Below are 22,653 nucleotides of genomic sequence, written 5' to 3'. Positions count from 1 at the left end.
GCAGCCCCTGTGCTTTTGGTGGGCTCTGGGTTCTCCCCCTACTCCATTTTGTTTGACAGCTTTCACAATTCATACAATTTTTTTACCTTCTGTGTATTCCCATTGTCAAGATTTGCCACTCAGGGCCTGCTTAGGAACCTGTAAATCTGGATGTTCAGAGGCTACAGAAACAGAACCACTTACTGCAGGAGCCTACAGAAGAGAAGGAAGGCTGTCTTCAATACTTCTGCAGAGGCTTGGCTCCTGAGACTTCTCTTCTTTCTTCCCTGGGCTCACTTGAACCACCTCTAGGATGTGACCAGCAGCTGCAGGCAGAGGGACTCTTTACTCCAAGACTGTGCCTTCTAGCTACAGAAGGGAATTATTATCCCTGCAGCTGCTTCCAGCCGCCTCCACCCACTCTGCTCTAGACTTCCAGACCTGTGGCTTCTGAGTTTGAGTCTCCTGGCTTTGTTACCTTGCTGGCCCAGTGACCTGCTAGAGCTGTGTGCTTTCAGAAGCTGTAGGAGCTCTACTAAGAGTTCAAAAGTCTCCATTTAAACAGTAAAATCCTGCATGACAATGGTTTAACGTAGCTTTTATCTTGTTAAGGCTGTTAATCTTAGAGCGCCTCCTGTTTGTACTCTCTGCCATCTGCGCACTCCATCCTGGGAGGAGGGCCCGACAAGAACTTGATTGGGGACAGAAAAATTTTCTGTCTCCACCAAAAATATTTCACTTCCACTGGGACGAAGATGGTGGTTTATGTGTCTTTCATGCATTTCTGTTCTACAAATAGAATCTACCTTTAAGATGATAGTTGAGTAGCGGCAAAGGGTGTACCGCTCACTTCATTTGAGTTAACCAGGAGATGAGTGGAGCACAGACAAAACACTGGCTTGAATATTTCTAGAAGTATAAGGAACTGAGCAAGGGAAATAGGGAGCCAGGAATCTTGGTTGGGTGGGAGGATTCTTCAGTTATTTACTTTTTGAAACAGAAACTTACTTGTGTTGCCCAGCCGGCCTTGATGTCCCAATCTTCTGGCTGGGATCACAGGCATGCAGTATCATGCCCAGTTCAGGGATTTCTTCTGTTTCATTTTATTTATAACATGTCTTTTGTACTTGATCTTTTTTTCCACTTTGCCCTTCTCTAACCCTCTGACCCCTCAATGCTTCGTCAGCATTTAATACATTCCTAATCCAACACCTCTCCACTTACTGCTCACGTGGGTCAGCCTTCCTCCTGAAGCGGTCCCAGCACACTCCCTTGCTCCCTCCCATAAAAGCTTACTCTTATTGTGCTGACTCTGCTGTACCTAGCTCCTTCCCGTACTCCCTAATCCCCTTTGCCTAATCTTCCTAGTAGCCAGCAGCTTCACCCGATACTATGTTTTTGCCGGTTGGTTTTGTGTGTAGCCCCTTGTAGAAGACAGTCTAGCACAGTATACCAGCTAATAAACTGTAACTTTTGAGGTTTTAAAAATGTGCACAAATTATTCCTCCAGTAGAAACAATACTTAAGAAATGAATAATAATAAATGAATGAGAAATGAATAAAATAACTTTGATAAGTTAATCGTTCAATGTTCTTCTTCAGAAGGAAAAAGTCCAAACTTCGCAACTTCTCGTTGCACACACAGGCCACCCAAATTCCTTTGCAACATCCATAAAGTCCCGTCGAGCCAAGTTTCCTTTGTTTCTCATAAAGAGGGGAAATAATCACTTCGCAGATTAGGAAATGAAGGTGAAAGTGCTGTAGTCACACCCGAGGCAGAATAGTCTTTGAAACCCGGGAGCAAAGTTTCCAGGCCAAGTCCACGGGGACCACGTTGACACTGGGCGTGGCAGCCCGCCCCCCGTTGCCAGGGGAACCGTCTGGCGTCCGGGGCACCAGCGGCAGGCCCGCCTTCCGCGCCAGCGATAGGCGGGAGCGCGGGCCAATCGGAAGAGGATAAGGAGGCGTGGCTCGGAGCTCGGCACCGCCTTCCCCCGCCCCCAACCCCGGCCTCCGGTGCCGACTTCCGGGTCGCGGTGTTTGCGGGGAGCGCTCGGCGTAGAGCGTCGTTTCCGTTGCCGGTGTTTGCAGCTGGCGGAAACCGAGGCAGCGCCAGCTTTTCCTAGTTCTCCCGCTCCTGTGAGGTGGCTGCTGTTTTAATCTTCTCTCACCCTGCGTTGCTGGCGTGCGGCGGCGCAAGCCTCGCGGGGGTCCCGCGCTCACCCTCAGGGGGCCGGGGCCGTCGGGGCTTTGTGCAGCGTTCCCGCGCGCGAGAGGGGCGGGACGGCGCGGTCCCCACGGGGCTCGCGCACGACTTCCCGGTGCCTGGCACTTCTGCCGCCTCCGTCCCGACGAGCGCGGACGGGATGCCTCATTTTAAAGACCCAGATCCGCGCGTCTGGCACCGGCACCCAGTGCCCTGGCCTGCGGGGATTGCGAATTTGACAGCTCCTCGGGCCCCGGCGCAGAGAGGGTGTGTCTGCGAATCCCAGGCCCGGAAGGCAGGCGAGGAGCGGTTTTCTTTCGGTCCCCGGCATCCCTCCTCCCCTTCGTTTAGTACTCGAAGAGTTTTCTTCTAAGACCCAGTTGTATCAAGTGTGTAGGTTTTGCGGGATTTAAAACGAAACAAAACAAAAAACTTTTTTTTTTGGCATTTCTGCCCTTCGTCTATTGACTGGAAAAATCATGAGTTCGTCAGGATGCCATCTGCTCGGTTTTCAGCCTGTATGCTTCAGTTTGTAAGCCACTTGTGCTGGCGTCAGCTGACCGAGACAGCTGGGACACGCTCTGCACCCGGGCAAGAAGAGCTCATTCTTGGGGAAGTCACATGTGATGTGTGGTTGATTTGAAATTGTTGCTCGGTTCGTCTTTTTATTCTCAAACTGTTTAGTTCCAAGTTTGAAGGGATGAAAAACGGAAGTAGGAATCCAAAATTCGAAATACTATTATTTGGTAAAAATGTAAGGTAGTTATTGTTCTTTTAAGCCATTAAATAATTTGGCCAGCTTTTTCCCTAATTTTTTTTTTTTTACAATTTTTTAAAAAGTGAACATTTGGCCTAGAGATAACTTGACCATCTAGTTAATTAGTATTTGATTTATGCTGTTTATTGTTTCCTTGCCTGACTGATTAAACAGTCACAAAATAAGACACAGTGGAATAAAAGATTTTGTTATTATTTGGGATTTGGGGAATTGGATCAGCTTAATTTGTTTTTCGGTTTTTTAAAAACCCCAGTTTAAGGCCGTTAAGCTTGTGTTCTTCTATCCTCCAGGACAACATGTTTATTTCTCTGTGGGAGTTCTTCTATGGGCACTTTTTCCGGTTTTGGATGAAATGGGTCTTACGACAGATGACTGGGAAGTGTGAACTGCAGCGAATTTTTGACACCTATGGCGGCGCACAGAGGACATACAGGATAGGTAATGCTACTCAAAAGCCGAAAAATTCACGATTAATAAAAACGTAATTGAATGCTCTCTGTCTACCCAGTGGTAATGTACTTGTGTGTTCTGATTAAATCATTGCAACTGAGTTTCTTAAGCTTTGTGGTCCTTGAGTCCTTTTAACTGTACTACTGAACACTGAATGATTGTATATGAAAAACTTTTTATAGCTACCCAAAGAAGAAATATTTTGGGTTTCTAAAAATACATCAGTTAGCCTGGCAGTGGTGGTGCATACCTTTAATCTTAGCTCACAAGAGGTAGATCAGGAGGATCTCTGTGAGTTCAAGGCCAGCCTGGTCTACAGAGTGAGTTCCAGGACAGCCAGGGCTACACAGAAAAGCCCTGTCTTGAAAAACCAAGCAAGCAAACAAAAAAGTATCAGCTATTTTTCAGATTATGCTTGCAATAGTTTACTGGAAAATTATTCTTTCTTCCATTTGAAACTTTACACAAATATATGGTGAAAAGATTGGAAGAATCAGGATCTTTTCCTACATCGTGGCCTCATTCTTCTCACATCCTACTCTTATTCATGAATGGGCAGACTGCTCATTTGTCCTAGAAAAGGTTACTAGAACCTGCCAGGGCCAGGCTTGTAGAGATGACCACATGGCTGCTGAGCACTTGGAGTGTGCATGTTGTCAACTGAGTTGTGCTGTACCCTTAAGGTACACACTGGATCTCAGAGTCATATAAAAATTGTAAAGATGTCATACCTGTATTTGTAATATGTTGAAGTGATAATTTTTTGGATCTGTTAAGCTATAGTAATATAAATTAAATTTCTAATTTAATGTAGCTGTGGAAATTTTATACAATACACACACACACACACACACACATGCACACATACATACCTACCTACATACTACATACATGGGCTTATTTTGTCTTGTGTTATTTTCCTGCCGAATGAGTTTTCCAACATTTAATTGAAAGTATTGCTCTGACTTCAAACTCAGATAGATGAGAAATGTGGTTTGAAGTCACTTTAGGTGTAGTAAGAAAGACCTGGGCAGAGCCACAGCAAATGTTGCTGTGTTAAGTGGAAAATCGAGAATTAACCAGTTCCTATTTTATGTTGATTAAGATTACCTCAAATGAGGAATCATGACCCTTAGGGCCAAGGGACTGAGGCCTGGGCAGTGGGCCCTGTACCCAGGGTGGCCCTGGAAGAATGGCAGGAGCATTTCATGGCCACTCTTTGATTTTCCCTCTTGCCTGCTCAGAAGACCCACACACCTCTTGATACAGGTCTCTTTGGGCTGCAATGGTTGGCGCTTTATAATTGGGAAGAGTATATTCAAGGCTTTACTTTGAGGCAGAAAGCATTTTTCTTAAAATTCCCAAAAGGAGAGCATTCTCAGTGTACCAGAAACTTTTTTTTTTTTAACAGACCAACACAGATATTCTTGTCATTCTTGGCACAAAGGCACAAAGGCCAGGACTACAGAGAGAGGCTGTTTGCTCTTTGCGTGGGCCAGGAAAGGTAGCGAGGCCGTCTGGCCTCTGCTCCTTTGTTCCTGTGCTGTTCCGTCGCTGGCCACTCACTCGGGCTGGCAATGGAGAGAAAGTAGTGGCTTTGAGTGCAGTCTTCAGATGAATTTCTGAGAGCTGAGCTGTGGGCAGACACTCTCACTATGGCGGTCTGCATAGAAGCAAGACATTCTGGGAAAACGGGTTGACACCAGCTTGGTACTGTGTTGAGGGGAGATCGTTCTACCTTCATCTTGATCCTATAAGATCTTGAGATTGATTATCCTGTTGTTCATGTAGAAATTGTATCTTAAACTGTGAGAGTGACTTATCGTTGCTTTTATATTTTTACTATTTGATTTTGTCTAATGCAGAAAATACATTTAAGTGGTAACTTTTTTTTTTAATTTCAGAAAACTCCTTGACATATTCCAAGAGTAAGGTAAGGTCATATTAAAATGCTAATTCTACAAATCTTAACATAAGCATTTATTTTTCTTTAAAAAGAACACTTTATATTTACTGTCTTTGCTATGAGAAACTGTGAGTTTAGTTTTCTCATTTTAGAAGTAGTAATTCTGTTTTCAAATACTTTCTGTGTTTTGAGTATTTCAACTGTGTCCTCTTCTGAGGCTTTGCCTCTTTATTTTGCAGTAGCAGTTGGTAGCTTTTGGAGACCAGCATCTTAGGGAAGCCTTCCCATCACTGTGTCCTCAGGGTAGCTTGTGTGAGAGAAGAGCACAGCGATTCTGGCTGGAGCAAACCCTGCATGTTTACCTTTTGACCCAAAGCGAGTCCCGACGTGTGCCATGTAGCTGCCAGCTTTTTGCCATCTAAGAAACAAACCCAAAGCTGCAGGAGCATAAAGCAGGGTTACACATGTGTGCTCATGCACATGTGGGCCAGCTGCACAGACCCTTTATCATGTTGGTGTCCCGGTCTCAGGTGTGTTCCACTTGTCCCACTATAGGCCCCAGGTGTGGGATTCAGTGTTGGCAGAGGGAGTGGTCTCTCAGTGGCTCACTGGAAGCCTGACAGACCGTGTCCTCTCCATCTGCATTCCCGGGTTTACCTGAGTGGTCAAGTGCAAAGCAAGGAGTCCGCAGGTGCAGTCTGACTCTGTGAAGCTAAGGCAGGCAAGTGGTTGCCTAACTGAGTTGCAGTGATGCAGAGTCAGGACCAGTACGCCAGTCTGCCACGTGCAAGCCGCAGTGTTTGATGCTAGCGTTAATCAGATCACAGTGTTCTGTGTGTAAGAATTACTGGGGTAGCAGAGACAAACGTACAGGCACGTAGGTCATTATTTGACACTGTTAAGGACGATGGCCAGCATTCACAGTGAAAAAAGGGGTAGTAAACATGTAGAGATGATTGCTCACGGTAAGATTAAATATTGTTTCCACATTGTTAGTTCAGTTTCCTGTGTGTGCATCTGCTTTAGATAACCGTATATGTCTGTACTTGGTCCTATTGTAAACTGTGAATCATAAATCATAGTACGCACATGGACATGACGCAGTCTGCAAGTGTTGATAAGAGTTGCTGACTCACGCTGGAACAGAAGGGTGGTGGGTTCTGCATGCTGAATGCTTCTTTCTGGAGAGTTGCCGCTCAAGTGGGTGCTTACTAGTTACGGTACAGCCTCACAATGAACTGTGTGAGAACAACTTACATAGATAAACACGGGGACACTGGGGAGGGCATAGAGTTGTCTTTTGTTCAGAACCCAAAATGATTGTTTTTTCCTATGAGAATGCGGCATCTGAAAATTGAAAGTTTCTGCTCTGGTTCTCACGCACGTACACACACACACACACATATACACACACATATACACACACCTATACACACACATATACACACACACACACATACACACACACACACACACACACACACACACACACACACACACACACACAGAGGCAGATCTCCACAGCAGCCTGTGCATTGTACCGGGCCTTCTTGGACACATCATCTCTCAGGGTCTGTCAGGACAGGTTCAAATGCAGCAGCTCCAGCCCTCTGGAGCTTGTTGGAATGTAGGCACTGGGCCCCACTCCAGAAATCCTTGTTTTGCTTCTGATGTGTTGGTTTCCTGGTGACACTGGGTCCTGCATGTTGTAATATGAGCGGCAGGGCTGCGTCCCCAGCACCCGACTGCCCACATGGCTAGCTCTAGCTTATGCCCCTAAATAACTACACGGAAACTGTATTCTTTTAAACAACACTTGGCCCATTATATCTAGCCTTTTCTCGGCTAACTCTCACACCTGGACTAGCCCATTTCTAATAATCTATGTAGCCCAAGAGCTGGCTTACCAGGAATGATCTTAACCTGCATCTGCCTGGAGTGGGAGAATCATGGCGACTCCTGACTCAGCTTCTTTCTCCCAGCATTCTGTTCTGTTTACTCCACCCACCTATGTTTTAACCTATGAGGGCCAAGCAGTTTCTTTTTATTGCTTAACCAATGAAATCAACAGATTGATATATGACACTCCCACATCACCTGCAGGTCAGGTCAGGGCCATGCTAGGAGGTTCAGCCCTGTGTCTTGCCTGCTCCCATTCTTTCTGTAAGAAGCCACATGGACCAATGGATGCTAAGCAAGTTGTGTTTCTTTGTATCGTAAATCTGGGAATATTTGAGAATGAGCCATCCTTTGACAGGGGCTTCCTTGTGGTCTGGAAACCACATTGTGACAATGTAATAGTCCCTCATACCACACCCTCAGAGCCAGCATTGCCCCAGCTCCTGAGGAGTGTGTCCTCTCGAATGATTTGACACCTGGAGCTTCACCTGCCCCTGCGTTGCTCACGGGGTTGCATCTGGCTTGGCTCTTGTCCTGTTCCGTGTCATCTCACCACTGTGCTGCCGCTCCAGACCATCACACCACCTGCCATCGGGCTGTGTGCCATGAGAGCCAGAATGCTTGTTCTCCCAGTGAAAGCTTAAGGGACCCCATCTCCAGTTTCATCAGTTCTGAACTCAGGAGTGCTCTGACCACTCTCTGCTTGGAATTGTAACCCGCAGCCTCCCCTCCCTGTCCTTTTGCCTTCCTTGTTGTGCAGTATTTTACTCTAGTTCTCCATTTTCTCCTGCATGGTGTTTGTTAATTGCATCTGTGTCCCTAGAGCCTGCACCAGTTCCTAGCGAGTAACAGTGCTCTGAGTACAGACAAAGCGGAGATGAACGGTTTGCAGCCGCAGGGTCTCCACATGGGCGTGTAGTGTTTGCTCCCTTTGCTTGTTCTCGTGGAGAAGGTACAGAATCTGAACTCAGCACCCATGCAGCAGCAGAACCGCTGTAATGAGGATCAGCTGCAGCAGCAGCATCTGGTCTCAGAAGTTATTAGTGAGATTTTATGTGATAAACTAAATATGAGCAGGATAGGAAGTAAGATGTTGGTGAACTCTCAACGAGGATTTCATGACTGCATTTCAGCATCCTGCCAGTGTCTTCAGTGACTAATAAAGAAGTAAAATTGATGCTGAGTAATTATCACCAGGAGAGAAGTCAGGAGTGGCACGGAGAAGGAAGGTGTAGACTCGACAGAGCCGTGTTTCTCATCTCCCTGATGCTGCCACCCTTTCATACAGCTCCCCATGCTGTGGTGTCCCCAGCCATAGAATCATTTCATGGCTACTTCATAACTGTAATTTTGCTATTGTTATGAATTGTAATGTATATATCTGATATGTGACCCCTGTTTAAGGGTCGTTTAGCCCCAAGGTGGTCAAGACTCCACAGGAGTGTATTAAATAAGCAGAATAATATTCTAATTTCACCTTACTTACTAGTTTCTTTAAAAATGTCACTTGAAATATAAATGTTAAGGTTGTATTCTTATGCTATCACCATTAGAAAAGTAAAATACTGCTTGGTGATAGTAGTGTACTCGGGAAGCAGAGGCAGGTGACTCTGTAAGTTCGGGGCCAGCCTGGTCTACAAAGTGAGTTCTGGGACAGCCAGGACCACACAAAGAAACCCTGTCTCAAAAAACAAAATAAAACAAAAAACTGTAAAGTAAAATCCTGATGTTTTGTAGGACACTATAAAGAGAAAAGCTAATACTGCACAGACTCAGTTAAACAGTAGATGCTTTGTTGTCTTGAAGCTGAAATCCAAAGCACGTTTGTTAGTACATGGAGATGGACTTGCCAACGTACACATGCAATTTGTGCATATTTCACACATTATATTTACTTTAAGAGAAAAATCTCATTCTGGTCTTGTGTTATTTCCATCGACTGGCTCTGCATTTTATTGCACGAGAAGAAATCTGGACAAAAACTCTGATTTTATTGCTTCCTACTTGTTGGCCTTTGTGCAGTTGGCTTTAACCTCATCAGTACCATGTGATGGTTTTACGACTAGAGGCATTAATATGAAGGCAGCATAAGAAAATCCATCTTGATAATATTGATGATGATATAGTTAAGCCAGGGGACAAACATCCATGAAACTCTCTTATGTATTTAAATGCTTTGCATTCCCAATGCTTGTTATGAATAACAGCAATTTATTCTATTAAATCCCCAAAAGTGATCTCAAAGTATGGCTGTCTTTTATTGTAAATTGTTTGACAGTTGAAACTTCTTTGATTGTTATAAGTTAAGTCTCACTTACTCAGTTACAGACTAGGGACTGCTTATAAATTATCTCCTATGGCTGCTAAAATATGAAAAATTTCAATATCTGGAGTATAAGCATAGTATTGATTCCATTGGTCAAAGAATTTTGTTGGAAACAGAGAAAGAAAATCAGAGCATAATCAACATTTGTTTAGCATACCAAAGCAAATTTTAAAGACCTGAACTAATTTTCTGTATTTGTATCTTTAGAGACCTGAGAAGATACTAAGTCCAGAGTAAGCTGAGGAATTTACAAATAAGGCAGAAAAGCAATGAAATTATGAAACACACAAAAGTAGATTACCAAAAAGCTCAGAAACTGATTTTTAAAAAAGATTAATAGTATCAATAACCTCTATAACTGACCAAGTATGAGAGAAGAAAAATGCCGAGTGTGTAGACAAGATATCACCCTAGCCTAGGTTCTGAAGTTCTGTGAGCGACTTCATGCCGGTAAATCTTGTAGCTTAGATGCAATGGAAAGAGTTTGTAGAAAAGATAGTTTATCAACTAATATGAAAATAAACAAAAGACCTAGCTGGCCATATATTCAAAAAAAAGAAATCTCCAATTTAAAATGTTTTAAAAAAATCTCCATCATTGGCCTAATTAATTCTCTTTTAAAAGATATTTGAACCTTTGTATTTTTATTTTAGGGTGTTTGCCGGCATGCATGCTTGTGCACCATGTACATTCTTGGGGCCCACGATGGTCAGAAAGGTATCAGATCTCCTGGAGCTGGAGTTACAGATGTTGTGAGCCACTGTGTAGATGCTGGAAACGAAACCCAGGTCTTCTACAAGAGCAGCTAGTGCCCTTAACCATTGAGCCTTCTCTCCAGCCTGGCCTAATTCATTGTCACCAAACATTCATGGAAAGAAGAAACAGTGCCACTGTTAACAGAAAGTCCTAGGATATAGAGGTGAAAAAAGCATTTTTTATTTTTTTGAGGACAGACTAAAACCAAATAAAGAAAGACATGTAAATAAAAAGTACAACTCAGTACCCTTTATGAATGTGATACAAGAATCCTTACAGAACAGTAGCAAGGATAATAAATTATGATTGAAGTTTAAAATCAGTGAGTATAATTTATTACCACACTAACAGAGTCAGAAAAAATATGATCATTTTGATGGATACTAAAACATCTGATCATGATTAAAAACTCCCACCTAGAGGAGCAGAAGCTCCTCCAATCTGCTGAAGGCCAGCGAACAGTCTGCAGCTGGCACGGAAAACTTTCCGATAGTGAATGTCTTGTCATGTGTAGTGGAAGCATGACCGATGCGTTGTGTTTCTCTGCTTCTGCTCAGCTTCGTTGCACTGGAGATCCTGGGAACCACAGCCAACCAGAAACAAACCCAAGAAGTAGCTGGCCAGAAAGAACTATTAGCATAAATGCAGTCTGAGAGTGTGAACAACCCTGGAGTCCTCAGAGGCTGCTGCTGTGTACTAACAAGCAAACTGAACAGTCTGGCAGCAGGTAGCTCACTGCTGTCTGTGTTAGCAGTGAGCTTCCGGACCATGAGAGAGCAGTGCTACCTACCACAGCAGCCAGAAGTGCAAACACCGGGGAGTTTAGTAAACACTGTTTTCAGCCCTAAAACTTGTGGAGAAATTGTTGAGAAAAAAAAGAATAAAATGAAGCCCTGGTATTCATCAATTAAAAGACTCATTATTGTTAAAATATAAGTTCCAAATTGACCTATGAGTTTGTGAAGTTATTTTTCTGTTTTATTTTGTTTTTCCAGACAGGGTTTCTGTGTGTAGCTTTGGAGCCTGTCCTAGAACTCACTGTGTCGATCAGGCTGGCCTTGAACTCACAGAGATTCCCCCTGCCTCTGCCTCCCAAGTGCTGGGATTAAAGGCATCTGCCCCCACCATCCGGCGAGTTTGCAAAATTTTAATTAGAATCACATTGAGTATGTTTTGAAGAAACTGACAAGCTCATCTGCAGACTTATGCAGAAATAGAGGGAGGGGTCGGGATAGCTCAAATGGTCCTCTAAGAGACCAGATTAAAGGACCTAACAGGGCTTTCTAGACAAGGAAGTTTTCAGACAGACCAGACACAGACCCCACAGAATGGCTACCTTTTAATATGGTGACACAGTACTTCGTGGGAAAAGAAGCTGCCAGCAAGAGGTGCTAGAGAACTGGGTGCTGGGTGGGGAGCCCCGGCTGTGGACAGGAAGACAGCTCTTAGAGCCTGTTGTTGCTCCTCTTTAACATTGATTTTAAAACTCTGCATCTTTTTGACAATTTCATAAATATGTAATAGTTCATAACCATATTCTTCCCATTTTCATAACTTATTTTTTTTAACCCACTGAGTTTAATTAGGGTTTCTTTTATAAAAGAAACTAGGAGGCTTTTAGAAAACCGTAAATGTTTGCATGATCTCTTGGAGATCTGAAGGAAGTGTGGTTTCTTTTTGCATTTTAATATGTTCTTGGTAAGGCTGATTAAATGTCTCAAAACAGACTTCTACATCAACTCTCGGGGACTTCTCTCATTCAGCTGTGTCTCGATACCCAGGTCCTCCAGAGTGCCACACGAGTTGCTGAGAGTGAGCTGGACAGATGTGTAGCAGACATAATGAAGGAGAAGAACATCTGCCGGGAGAAAGACACCAGGTGTGCTGCTCCCTCTGTGATGGCATGGGGCTCTGTAGCGTGCTGTGCCGAGCCCTGCTCAGGTTACCTGGGGAACAGGTAACTTGTGGGTTGTTCTGTGTGCACTTCAGAGTTTCGTTGCTGTGTGGTGGAGTGTTCAGAGATGTGTGAAGGAAAAACAGGCCTCGCTTTGTTGTGATAAGAGGTTTGAGTTAAACTAACAATGTTATCCTTTCAGTTTTCAGATATGCATGAGGACGTGCTTACTGCAGATATCTGGCTATAAGCAGCTCTACCAGGCTGTGGAAAATGTGAGGAAAAAACCCTACGATTCTGGCAATGCACAGCATGAGAAACTGCTCCTCAAGGTAAGCGCTGGCTTTAGTGTTCCAGCAGGCAGGCAGCTTCAACTGTGAGCACTGTGTGGGTTCTAGAAGCTCATTCAGTCCACCCATTTGTTTGCCTCTTGGAGAATGTGTATTAGATTTCATTGATAGGGAAAGATTGTAGATCAACAGCTTTTTAAAAATATTTTTTTTTAATTTCATGTACATTGGTGTTTTGCATGTGTGTTTGTGTGTTTATGTGTTTGTTGGATCTCCTGGGACAGGAGGTACGTACAGTTGTGAGCTGCCAAGGGAATGCTGGGAATTGAACCCAGGTCCTTTGGAAGAACAGCCAGTGCTATTAACCACTGAGCCATGTCTCCAGCCCCCTGATCAATAACTCTTACTTGATAAGCATTTTTTAGAATACATTCAGGTAAATAGAGCTTCTAAGATAAGTTATCCATTCATAAAAGGGGGGTTCTTCTGCCTCCAGGCAGGGGTGCCTGGGCCCCAGAGCTTCCGTTTATCTAATTTTTTGTGGAGGTTGGGCTTTCCCTCAGAAGCACAGAAGCTATGAAAATAGATGCCCCTTTTGCACAGCATTGGGACATCAGTCAGCAAAACTGCCACGCCACAGTAGACTGCAACTGTAAGAAAGGTTGGCTTCCTGCTCCTGGTGTGTAGGGTGTGCAGACAGTGACCCTGTGTTATGTAAAGGCTGCCATAGAGAGAGCAGTAGAGAGAGTACTGTAGCCCATCCAGTCTGGCTCTTCCTGTGGGGAAGGGGATTATAGGGCTCTGGGGGATGGGCTGTCCTGCTGCTGGTGCTAAAGTCCTAGAGCTTGGGGAGAGCTGCCTCCTGCTCATCTGTGCTTCAGTTCACACTGCCTTCAAGGGGGCTGAAGGGGTGCTTTTGAGTATGCTTGCTTTCCTTCATACTTTTGGTCTTCCTCTCTCCCTCCCCCTCTCTCCTCTCCCTCATCCTCTCTACTTCACTCCCTCCTCCCTCCTCATATTAGAGATTTCTTGGCATTTCACGTGGTGTGCTTAGTTTTGATTGGCCCTCCCTACCTGCCTCTCCTCTCTGCTCCCCATCCCTGCTTAAACCCTTCTCTCCCAGTCTCCCGTTCCACTTTGATCTCACACATAACCCATTAGCATATATTGCACCTGGAGTTAGAACTGCACAGAACCAAAAGTCCTATGAAAGTAACTTTGGGGAGAGCTTAAACACAGCAAAACTGGGGCTGGGGCCAGGGCCAGGGCTCAGCACCCAAGAGTGCTTACTGCTATTGCAGAGGACCTGGGTTCAATTCCCAGCACCATCTGTAACTGCAGCTCCAGGGGCTCTGACACCCTCTTCTGGTCTCAGAAGGCATGAGGCCACACACATGGTGTACATAAACACATTCATAAACATAAAATGAAAATCTAAGCAAACAGGAAAACCTTTTTTGAAAAAATATAAATAAATACTTTACCTAATTGCAAAATTAAAATAAAACTTGTTATTATTTTGAGGTTAATAAAGGGTTATTATGTGGGTTGAGCTTATATTTGAAGTAATTTAAAGCATCCTAGATGAGTACTCTTATCTTCATTCACCTTAATTTGAGATGCTTTCTGTGTAACACCTGCCTTCCTGAAGGGATAAGACACACGGCCTAGCGCCTGCTCCAGGCACCTTTTCCCTTGACTGTCGCTTATGCAGTTCAGCTCTGGAGGGTGTGACAGTTGCTGACTCTAAGTTTGGCTCAAGTAGTTTTAAGTATAATCCAAAAACATGTTCACCAGCTTTTGTCAGTGTCTACGTTTGGGATACAAACTTCCACCTTAACCTTATGAAATCAGAATCTCCAGGCTACGGCCCATACTTGTATTCATGAATATTAAATTTTGAGTATTAAAAGCTCAATATGATGGCATGTACCTATAATCTCAGAATTCTAGAGATTGAGGCAAGAGGAAGGGGATTCAAGACTCTCCTGGGCTACATAGCAAGATGCCCTCTCCATAATCAGACATCAGATAAGAACTGGGCAGTCGTGGTTTTACACTGCAGCCCACACATTGAAAGCCTTATGCTATGGTCACATTCCTTGTTGATGTCAATGAGCTGGATAAAGTCCAATCTAATCGTTGGATTTAGCTTCAGGGCCAGAATTCTGGAAGGCCAATCTTGACAGTCTCTTAGGTGACGGGACACTCTTCCAGCACTCAACAGTGCCTCATGGCACTGAAATGGAGGTGGGGGTGCAAGCATTTTGTTTTGCTAAGCTTTTCAGTTTTTTAATCAGTGTCTACAATTCTGTTTTTGTCTGATGACTTACATTGGATCTTGAAACTGACTAAATTTTCTTAAATTAGTTTTCATTGACTGGTTTGTTCATATCTAATGAAGGGAAAGATTGTTAGTCAACAACTCTTGATAACACCTTAGTGTTAAAGATTCTACTTGTTTATAAGTAGGCCATTTAAAAAATAAATTTTATGAAATAGTCTCATGTACACACATACACTTATCTCTTGAGTTTTATTAATATTATTTCTTCATGGTTCTCTCCCTCAGGCCTATTTTATTTTATTTGTTTTTGGGCCTATTTATTTTATTGGATTAAAGATTAACTACCCAATATTATAGCAAAACCTGTTCAAGCTGAATTATAGGTCCATTTATCCAAGACTGCTCGTAAGCAATTTAATTCTAGTGTATATGTGTGTGTGTGTGTGTGTGTGTGTATAGCTAACATATATATTTGTTTACTAATCAATATGTTGCCATATATTGTGAATTATGACTTATAGACTGTAAATCATATAGAGAATGGGAAGTCAACATATATATATCAAAGAAGTTGTATATATATCAAATGATTAGTAAACATAGGCAGGTCATTGCTCCAGATGTCTGTGATTTTGATTTAAAGAAATGATTCTTTATAACAGTCTTTCTGATTGGAATAGTACACCATGTTTTTAATTCAACCCTTGTTGGTCTTAGAATTTGCCTAAAAGTTGTTGAGCTCAAAGTATTCAATTATGAGTTACTTAAGCTAAGAAAAGGAAAATGTCCCAGTAAGCCAGGAACATCATTATCATTTATAACACAAAAGCATGTTTGCACAGCTTTGGAGTCTTCTGATGCCTACAGAAAAGTTGAAGGCCCGGATCTCCAAGCAGTGGGTGGACATTGGTTTCCAAGGTGATGATCCCAAAACAGACTTCAGAGGCATGGGCATACTTGGACTGATCAATCTTGTGTAAGTGAAATAAGTTTCCTTTCCTTGGGTGAATGCAATTCCTTGTTATTTCCCGTCTCTTTCAAATCTAGTGAGAGCGGACCTGTTGTTTCATATTGACTCTGAGTTTTCATAACTATAGTCCACATGTTTGCTAGGGTGCTGACAGCAACTAGAAACATAGTATGTGCGCATGCGCATCCGCGCATCCCCTGTGCGCACCTGTGTCCGTGATGACTCACCAGCGTTTGCAGTGCCTTCCTCCTCCTTTCTGTTTCTGCCCTCCTGTTTCCACTGTGTGGCTCTGACTGCATTTGGGAAAACAGAATCAGGTTAGGTGACATGCCCCTCACTATGTCTGGCAGTTGACCTGGACCCAGGTCTGTTTATCATGGCTGTAACAACTTGCCTTTTCCCTTAGTACTTGGGCCATGTGCATGGAATCCTAAAATACGTCACAGCCGATAGCCAACACTATTCTAGTACACTGGAAGACCCAGCTCTTTTACCAGTGGTTCTCAACGTGTGGGTCATGGCCCCTGTGAGGAAAGTTACATGATTCATAACAGTAGCAAAGTTACAGCTATAAAGCAGCAACAAAATAATTTTATGGTTGGAGTCACCACAACATGAGGAACTGTGTTAAAGGGTTGCAGCATAAGGAAGGTTGAGATAGAGTTCTTTTATAAATATGCATGCGTTTAGACTGCAGTCTTTCAGTTTACCTGTGAATTATGATTTATACACTATCATTTAGAGAATGAGAAGCCAATAATTTCTTTGTTTTTTTACTTTTGAGAGATGGTTCTCTGTATAGGCCTGGCTATCCTGGAACTTGCTCTGTAGAATAGGCTTGCCTCGAACTCACTGAGTTCTGCCTGCCTCTCCAGAGTGCTGGGATTTAAGGCATGCATCACCACTGCCTGGCTTTTTGGATAATTTTACTGTGAAAAAAATCTGAAATTGAACTAAACTAAATTAATACTGAGAAAAAATATTTAGGCCAATATGGATAAAGCTATTGGGGGAAAGATATGTCATAATGAGACTTCAAGATGTATGTTATTTTAAATTATAAAAGCATGTATGCGTTGGTAATTTCTAAAATCTTAAAAGTTCTATATAATTCTTCTTCCTTAGGATAAATCCGACAGTAATCTTTAAGGAAGATGAGCAACTTCCCCACCTCCCTCTGAGCCTGGGGCTTTAGTCATTTAGCAGTCTGACTCTTGACTATGTTGACTCTAGATGGAGTACAGGGCTCTTCACTGAGCTGATGTGAAGAAGGCCAGGACTCACACAGGACTGTGATGTCTGCTTGTGAGCAGTGGGATAGAAAGGCGCACTCCAGCTGTGGCAGAGAGGAGACAGAGACGGGCGGCCCCGCAGGTGCCCTCTGAGTATTGTACAGGCCGGAAATTAGCAAGTTTCAAAACGAGGACTTTTTCTTTTATAAGTAAATAGGAAATCCCTTTGTAGCTGAGTTCTCTGTTAAGATAGTCTTGCCATCTACCTGTGTTCCTTATTGAGAGGCCTGATTCCTTAGGATTAAATTTGGACTCTGAGACCTCTGTGAGCCATTGAAGGGGCTTGAAAGGGGGGTGTCTGTGGGAGCAAGGCTGTTGTTTAGATGGTAGCATTTGCTTGTGCTGAGGTTTTCACGCTACTCATGAGTGTAACGTTTTCATTTCATCGTCTTCCTTGTTCAGGTATTTCAGTGAAAATTACACCAGCGAAGCACACCAGATTCTTTCCCGTTCAAATCACCCCAAATTAGGGTAAGCTGGACAAACATTAAAGAAGCTAGACTCTAGCAATGAAAATGACTATATAAATCTGAAGGTATTTCAAAATATGTCTTAAAATGATGTTATTTTAATACGTGATAACTGTAGAAATGATATTATAAACTATTTTAAAGAAAAATGACCAAAAATGTTCTATGTATTCCAGTTAATTGTATCGTATGATATAGTTTATAAAACAAAGATGGGGCTCAAATTTTTTTTCAAAAATTATTTCAGGGGCGGTGGTGGCGCACGCCTTTAATCCCAGCACTTGGGAGGCAGAGACAGGTGGATCTCTGTGAGTTCAAGGCCAACCTGGTCTACAAGAGCTAGTTCCAGGACAGGCTCCAAAGCTATAGAGAAACCCTGTCTCAAACCCCCCCTCCCCCCGCCAAAAAAAATTTATTTTAAAGTAGTAGAAAATAGTAAAGGAAATGCAAATTGAGGCCTTGCCTTGTTCTTAGTTTTATACTTAATAGTTAGAATAATAAAGCATGGTAAATGTAGATTTTCCTCTCTTTATTGTCTTTAGATGTTGTATGGTAGGAAATTTTATTTTTACTTCTTAGCTTCTCTCCAAAAAATTAACAGCCCTCAAGAAGCAAACACTTTGGATCTTTCTGCCTCCCTAAGTATAGAGAGATTTTTGCAAAGTGCGCCCTGTGTCAGGCAAGCAGCAGCACTGTTTGAGTGACTTAGCTATTTCTGCACTGTAAGCTTGTTGTGGGCTGCCGGCTAGCTGTGTAACTGGTTTTGTTTCTGACGTAGGTATTCATATGCAATAGTTGGAATCAATCTCACAGAGATGGCTTATAGCTTACTGAAGAGTGAAGCCCTGAAGCTGTATCTCTACAACTTTGTCCCTGGGATGCCAACCATGGAGCACTTCCAGCAGTTCTACTGTGAGTATTGGGAGGAGTCAGTGCTAGCGCTGCCAGGACAGCAGCCGCGTTCAAGCCATTGCCTGTGAGGTCCAGAGTTTACGCTTCACCTCTTACTGTTTAAGGTCTTCGAGGGCCAGGAAATGATGGGAGATGGGTCTCCCACTTCATTTGCACTCTACCTGCTGTATTTGAATTCAGGTTGCCTGGCTTGCGGCACACCGAGCCATCTCACTGGCAAGGTGGATGCATGCTTTCTGAAGATGAGATGGCCTAAGTGGATTTTATTCCCGTGGTCAACATGTTTGTGTGGTTTTTAATTGCAGGTTACCTTGTCTATGAATTTGACAAGTTTTGGCTTGAAGAAGAACCAGAAAGCATTATGTACTTCAACTTGTACCGAGAGAAGTTTCACGAGAAGATTAAAGGACTCTTAATGGATTACAACACTGCGCTCACTTTGAAAACATGAGACACACACAGCATCCTCTCTTTCTACCACATTTTGCACACACCGCAGAATTTATATGTTATAGAAATTATCTGATCAACTACACTCTTATATATAATTTCCTACAAAATCCTTCAGAACTCTATTTAAAAAGCTAGTGGACAATCAGTGTATGTTTACAGTTGTTTATACACTGTTCTCCACAGGTTCGCGCCCTTCCAAAGAGCCCTTCTGGAGTCACGTGAACTACAGTTTGGAACTTGGGACTTAGCCTATTAGCGTAAAAGTCTAAATCAGGTATATTTATATTTAGTCAGTTGACTAAATGTGCACGAATCTCATTTTTATGTGTTGTAGCTCTCAAGCTGGTGTCCTTTCCAAAAATTTAAAACTCTTCAAGATGATTTTTCAGTCTGGAAATGGCTTTTGAGTGTGCTTTGTCTCTTTTATTTCTAGCCAATGGGCACCGTGTGCACTCTAAGGCTTCCTTTGTGTCCCCAGCACTTGTCAGGGTGTCCCTGCCTTAGAGCAGGGGGAGCATGGTTCCATCAGAGAGGGCTTCTTTCTCAATTTCTCTGGAGACCGAACATGACAGAAAATGAGAGAATGGCAGCCTGGGTGACTCTGTTTTTATTGCCACGTAGCATATTTTGGGGGTCTTATTTCAAGGTTTCCAGGCATTTACCCTTGCTCAATGTTTGCTTTTATCAGCTGCATAGAGAACCTTCCTCAGAGCTCCCCAGGAGGCATCTGCCCCTGTGTTAGAGAGGAACTGCATCTACTAAGAAAATCCTGACTTTGGAAACATGGTTTCTTTTAAGATAAAACTATCTTTGAAAACTATACAGGAAGAAAACTGAGAGCTTTCGCAAAATCTCTGATCTCCATCATTGGTGTGTTTGACTTGCTGTTCATTTTTCCTTGGCCTTGCTTTGACTCTGGTGTTTCTGGGCAATGATGTAGGGACCTGGTCAACAGGCTGTGGGGTGCCATAGCCTGGACTATGACTGTGCTTTTGTATAGCTTTACTCCCCCAAAGCTCAGGAGGGTGACAAGTACTGCTGAGGATCAGACGTGATGAGATTCTGAAGGGATGCTTTCCTCTGGGCATGTTTTAGAGATTTGTTTTCAGAGAAAAATTAAAAGAGTCTAAAGATAGGAAACGATTATTGGATTCTGAAGCAGTGCTTAAGTCCCGTGGGGAAAAGTTCACAATATCATAAGTTAGAATATGGTGCTATTTTGCACATGTTTTAGTATCAGGTATTTAAAGACTAGCTTATGTGATAGAGGAAGATCTGGTACTTTCCATCAGTTGGTGTGTGTCTTTTTCAAACCCCTATCTTCATGCTGGTCGAAGAGTGGCACAGATGCCCACATGACGCCGTGGCTGCAGTGTTGCATAGCCCGTGCATTACAGTGCATGGGTTAAAAGTGTTTTTCCTCAAGGAAGATGGAACTTTTTTTAAAAGTAGGTTTATTTTATAATACTAGAAAGGATTTAGCTTTTCAGTATTATAGGAACTTAATAATTGACTTCTTACTAGGGGACTTTCTCAACCCTGGTCATATACTCGTTTCACTTGTGAGGAATCTTCTGTCATCCAGGTTGTATGATGAACTATATAGCAAACCCTAACAAGGAGCACATGTCGGCCGTCTTTGTTCATCGTCTGTGTGATACCTTTTCCGTGGAGAGCAGGTGTGTAAGTCTTTAACTTCTGCACTAAAGTACTTACCATTGTATTTTAACTTTTCAACAGCTTTGATCTCGAACTGATTTAACTCTTTATCAGCATATTTAATAAAAAGACTACTTGAAGTGTGAAAGAGGAAATGTTTAAGTAATTAAGCATTTCCCAGCAGGAAACCTCTACTGATGTTAAGAACATCTTGTCATAGTTTGGTTAATGTCACAGTCGTTAAATTCTCCTTTGTTTGTACATTACAGATATTGTTTGTTTTTATTAAAATTATCATTAACCATTTCAGATAATTATAAAGTGAACTGATCTTAAGTTCCAGAATTTGACCATCACCAGTTGTCCACTAGAATGGAACATGAACCCTCTGGCCGACAGGCTAGGCATATGCAGCAAAGGAACAGCACAGCCAATAGCCTTTACTTTCAAAGATGTCACGATTTTATGTAGTTTTGAAATCCATGTGCAGATGTTTACCTGTCTAAAAGTAGTAAAATGACAGTGTGACAATAGTCACAGCATTTGAGTAGCAGGAGGTTATACTAGCTTCAGTAGAAGTCAGGGTGGAGATGAATCTCTGTGCGCGAGGTTGAAGAAAGTTTACCAGTGACAAGAGCAGCGTAAACAGTAACAGCTCCAGGTCAAATGCTGTGAAAGATAATCTTTCTAAAAATGGGAGACATCAGGTGTTTAGACCAGCCTCTTTGTAAATAAATGTAGCAGTCCAACTGGCATAAATCTGAATTTAAGCTGGTGACATTTACAGTTCAGAAATCAGAATCTTTTTCTTAAAAATCCCTACCCTGTTTTTTCTTTTCTATATTAGGAGCTACTTTGATTTGTATGTATTTTCCTATGAAAATGTAAACACTCATTCTTCTTCCTTCAATGTTGATCGCCATTCTTATTCTGTCCATTGAGAATAGTCAACGAAAGGAATTTTGATTAAAAGCTTTGCTCAAAGGAAAAAAAAAAAAAAACCCTAATTTGGGTGTGAAAAGCCCCTGCTCATTTCTGTAGCCGAGGGTGTCAGGGCACGGAAGAGGGCAGTTTGCCCGGGAGGGTGATAATGCTGACTTCTGGGGTCATGACTGAGGGCCACCGCTGAGTCCTCAGGACAGATGCTGCATGCTAATCCATGGAGATCCTGCGGCTGGGGGACTCTGTGTCATGTTCACGGTTCGTAGTCTCTGCACACAGCAGCTGTCAAATGGAGATGAGCGAGCTGTTAGTACTCTGAGAGATGTCGTGCCTTGTATTATTGTTTTTTTTTTCTGCCTCCAGTTTTTGTTGGGATAAGGTTTTAAATGTAGTGTAGGTAGGACCAAGACCCACATTAACTTCGGTAGGGTAGCTCTACGTTCTTATTAAAGTGCTGACAAACATTTAAGCGGTAGTGTTCCCTGCAGGGAAAGTACTGGTGGGCAACTTAAATTTCTGTCTATTTTGCATCAGGCATTTGAGTTTCAAGTAAAAGCAATGGTGTGAGGTGTGCTGTCCTTTTGTCTGTGGTGTTAAGTGAGAAAATAAAAACACAGCTGGAGCTGTTGTGCGCCTTTCTGTGGGTGCTCGGGCTGCCTTGGTGCCCCCTCCCCAAGTCATTTGCGTTAGGAAGCAATTACAGGTAAGTGTAGCTCACAGATTTGTGACTTGTACCTCACTTCGTGATTGTGTAAAGTGGTGCTGGATGACAGGAAGTGGCTGTGAACGGCAGCGATGCTCTTTTACAGGAAGCCCCTGTTTCACCCAGACTCACCCCATCCGACCCATTTCACCCAGAAGTGAATCGCACTGCACGCTTTTTTTCACAGTGTGTTTTTGGTTCTGTTTGTATATTAAGACTCAATTTTTATAACTGCGTGGCATTCCAGTATGTAGTTTTGTAGGTGTATTTATTTTGAAATAGTGAGCTCTCTAGAACAGTCTGGATAATAGTCTGCAGCAGCCCTCACTGGCTTGCTCTGCCTGCGAATGCTCCCAGCAAGAGAGAAAGGGTGAGAAGTGAAGACAGCGGTTTCCACAGAGAGGAGCAACGTAAGTGAAAAATGGAGAGAAAGCCTGTTAAAAATAAGAATGTGAACAGCCGATCGAGTATAGGAATTGTA

At 42.9% G+C, this 22,653-nt stretch overlaps 1 protein-coding gene across 3 annotated transcripts; it reads left to right on the top strand.

The window, feature by feature from the left end:
- Positions 1–1,997: 1,997 nt before the first annotated feature.
- Positions 1,998–22,036, top strand: Elmod2 (ELMO domain containing 2). 3 transcript variants are annotated; one of them, XM_041663579.1, is made up of 9 exons: positions 1,998–2,123; positions 3,254–3,401; positions 5,318–5,346; positions 12,082–12,179; positions 12,397–12,526; positions 15,614–15,747; positions 17,436–17,504; positions 18,282–18,415; positions 18,721–22,036. In XM_041663579.1, the coding sequence occupies exons 2-9, from the start codon at positions 3,260–3,262 to the stop codon at positions 18,864–18,866; spliced, it is 882 nt and encodes a 293-aa protein (XP_041519513.1). In that variant the 5' UTR covers positions 1,998–2,123; positions 3,254–3,259; the 3' UTR covers positions 18,867–22,036. The 3 variants fall into 3 exon arrangements, with proteins under 3 accessions (XP_041519513.1, XP_041519515.1, XP_041519514.1); XM_041663581.1 differs by lacking the exon at positions 1,998–2,123 and adding an exon at positions 2,139–2,840; XM_041663580.1 differs by lacking the exon at positions 1,998–2,123 and adding an exon at positions 2,803–2,944.
- The last annotated feature ends 617 nt before the right edge of the window (positions 22,037–22,653 follow it).

The sequence above is a fragment of the Microtus oregoni genome, unplaced genomic scaffold (assembly GCF_018167655.1).
Source record: "Microtus oregoni isolate MIOR12 unplaced genomic scaffold, Mior012 000014F_ref0000157, whole genome shotgun sequence".
Taxonomy (NCBI): domain Eukaryota; kingdom Metazoa; phylum Chordata; class Mammalia; order Rodentia; family Cricetidae; genus Microtus; species Microtus oregoni.
Note: the sequence above shows the minus strand (reverse complement) of the source record. Positions and strands in the feature narration are given on the sequence as shown.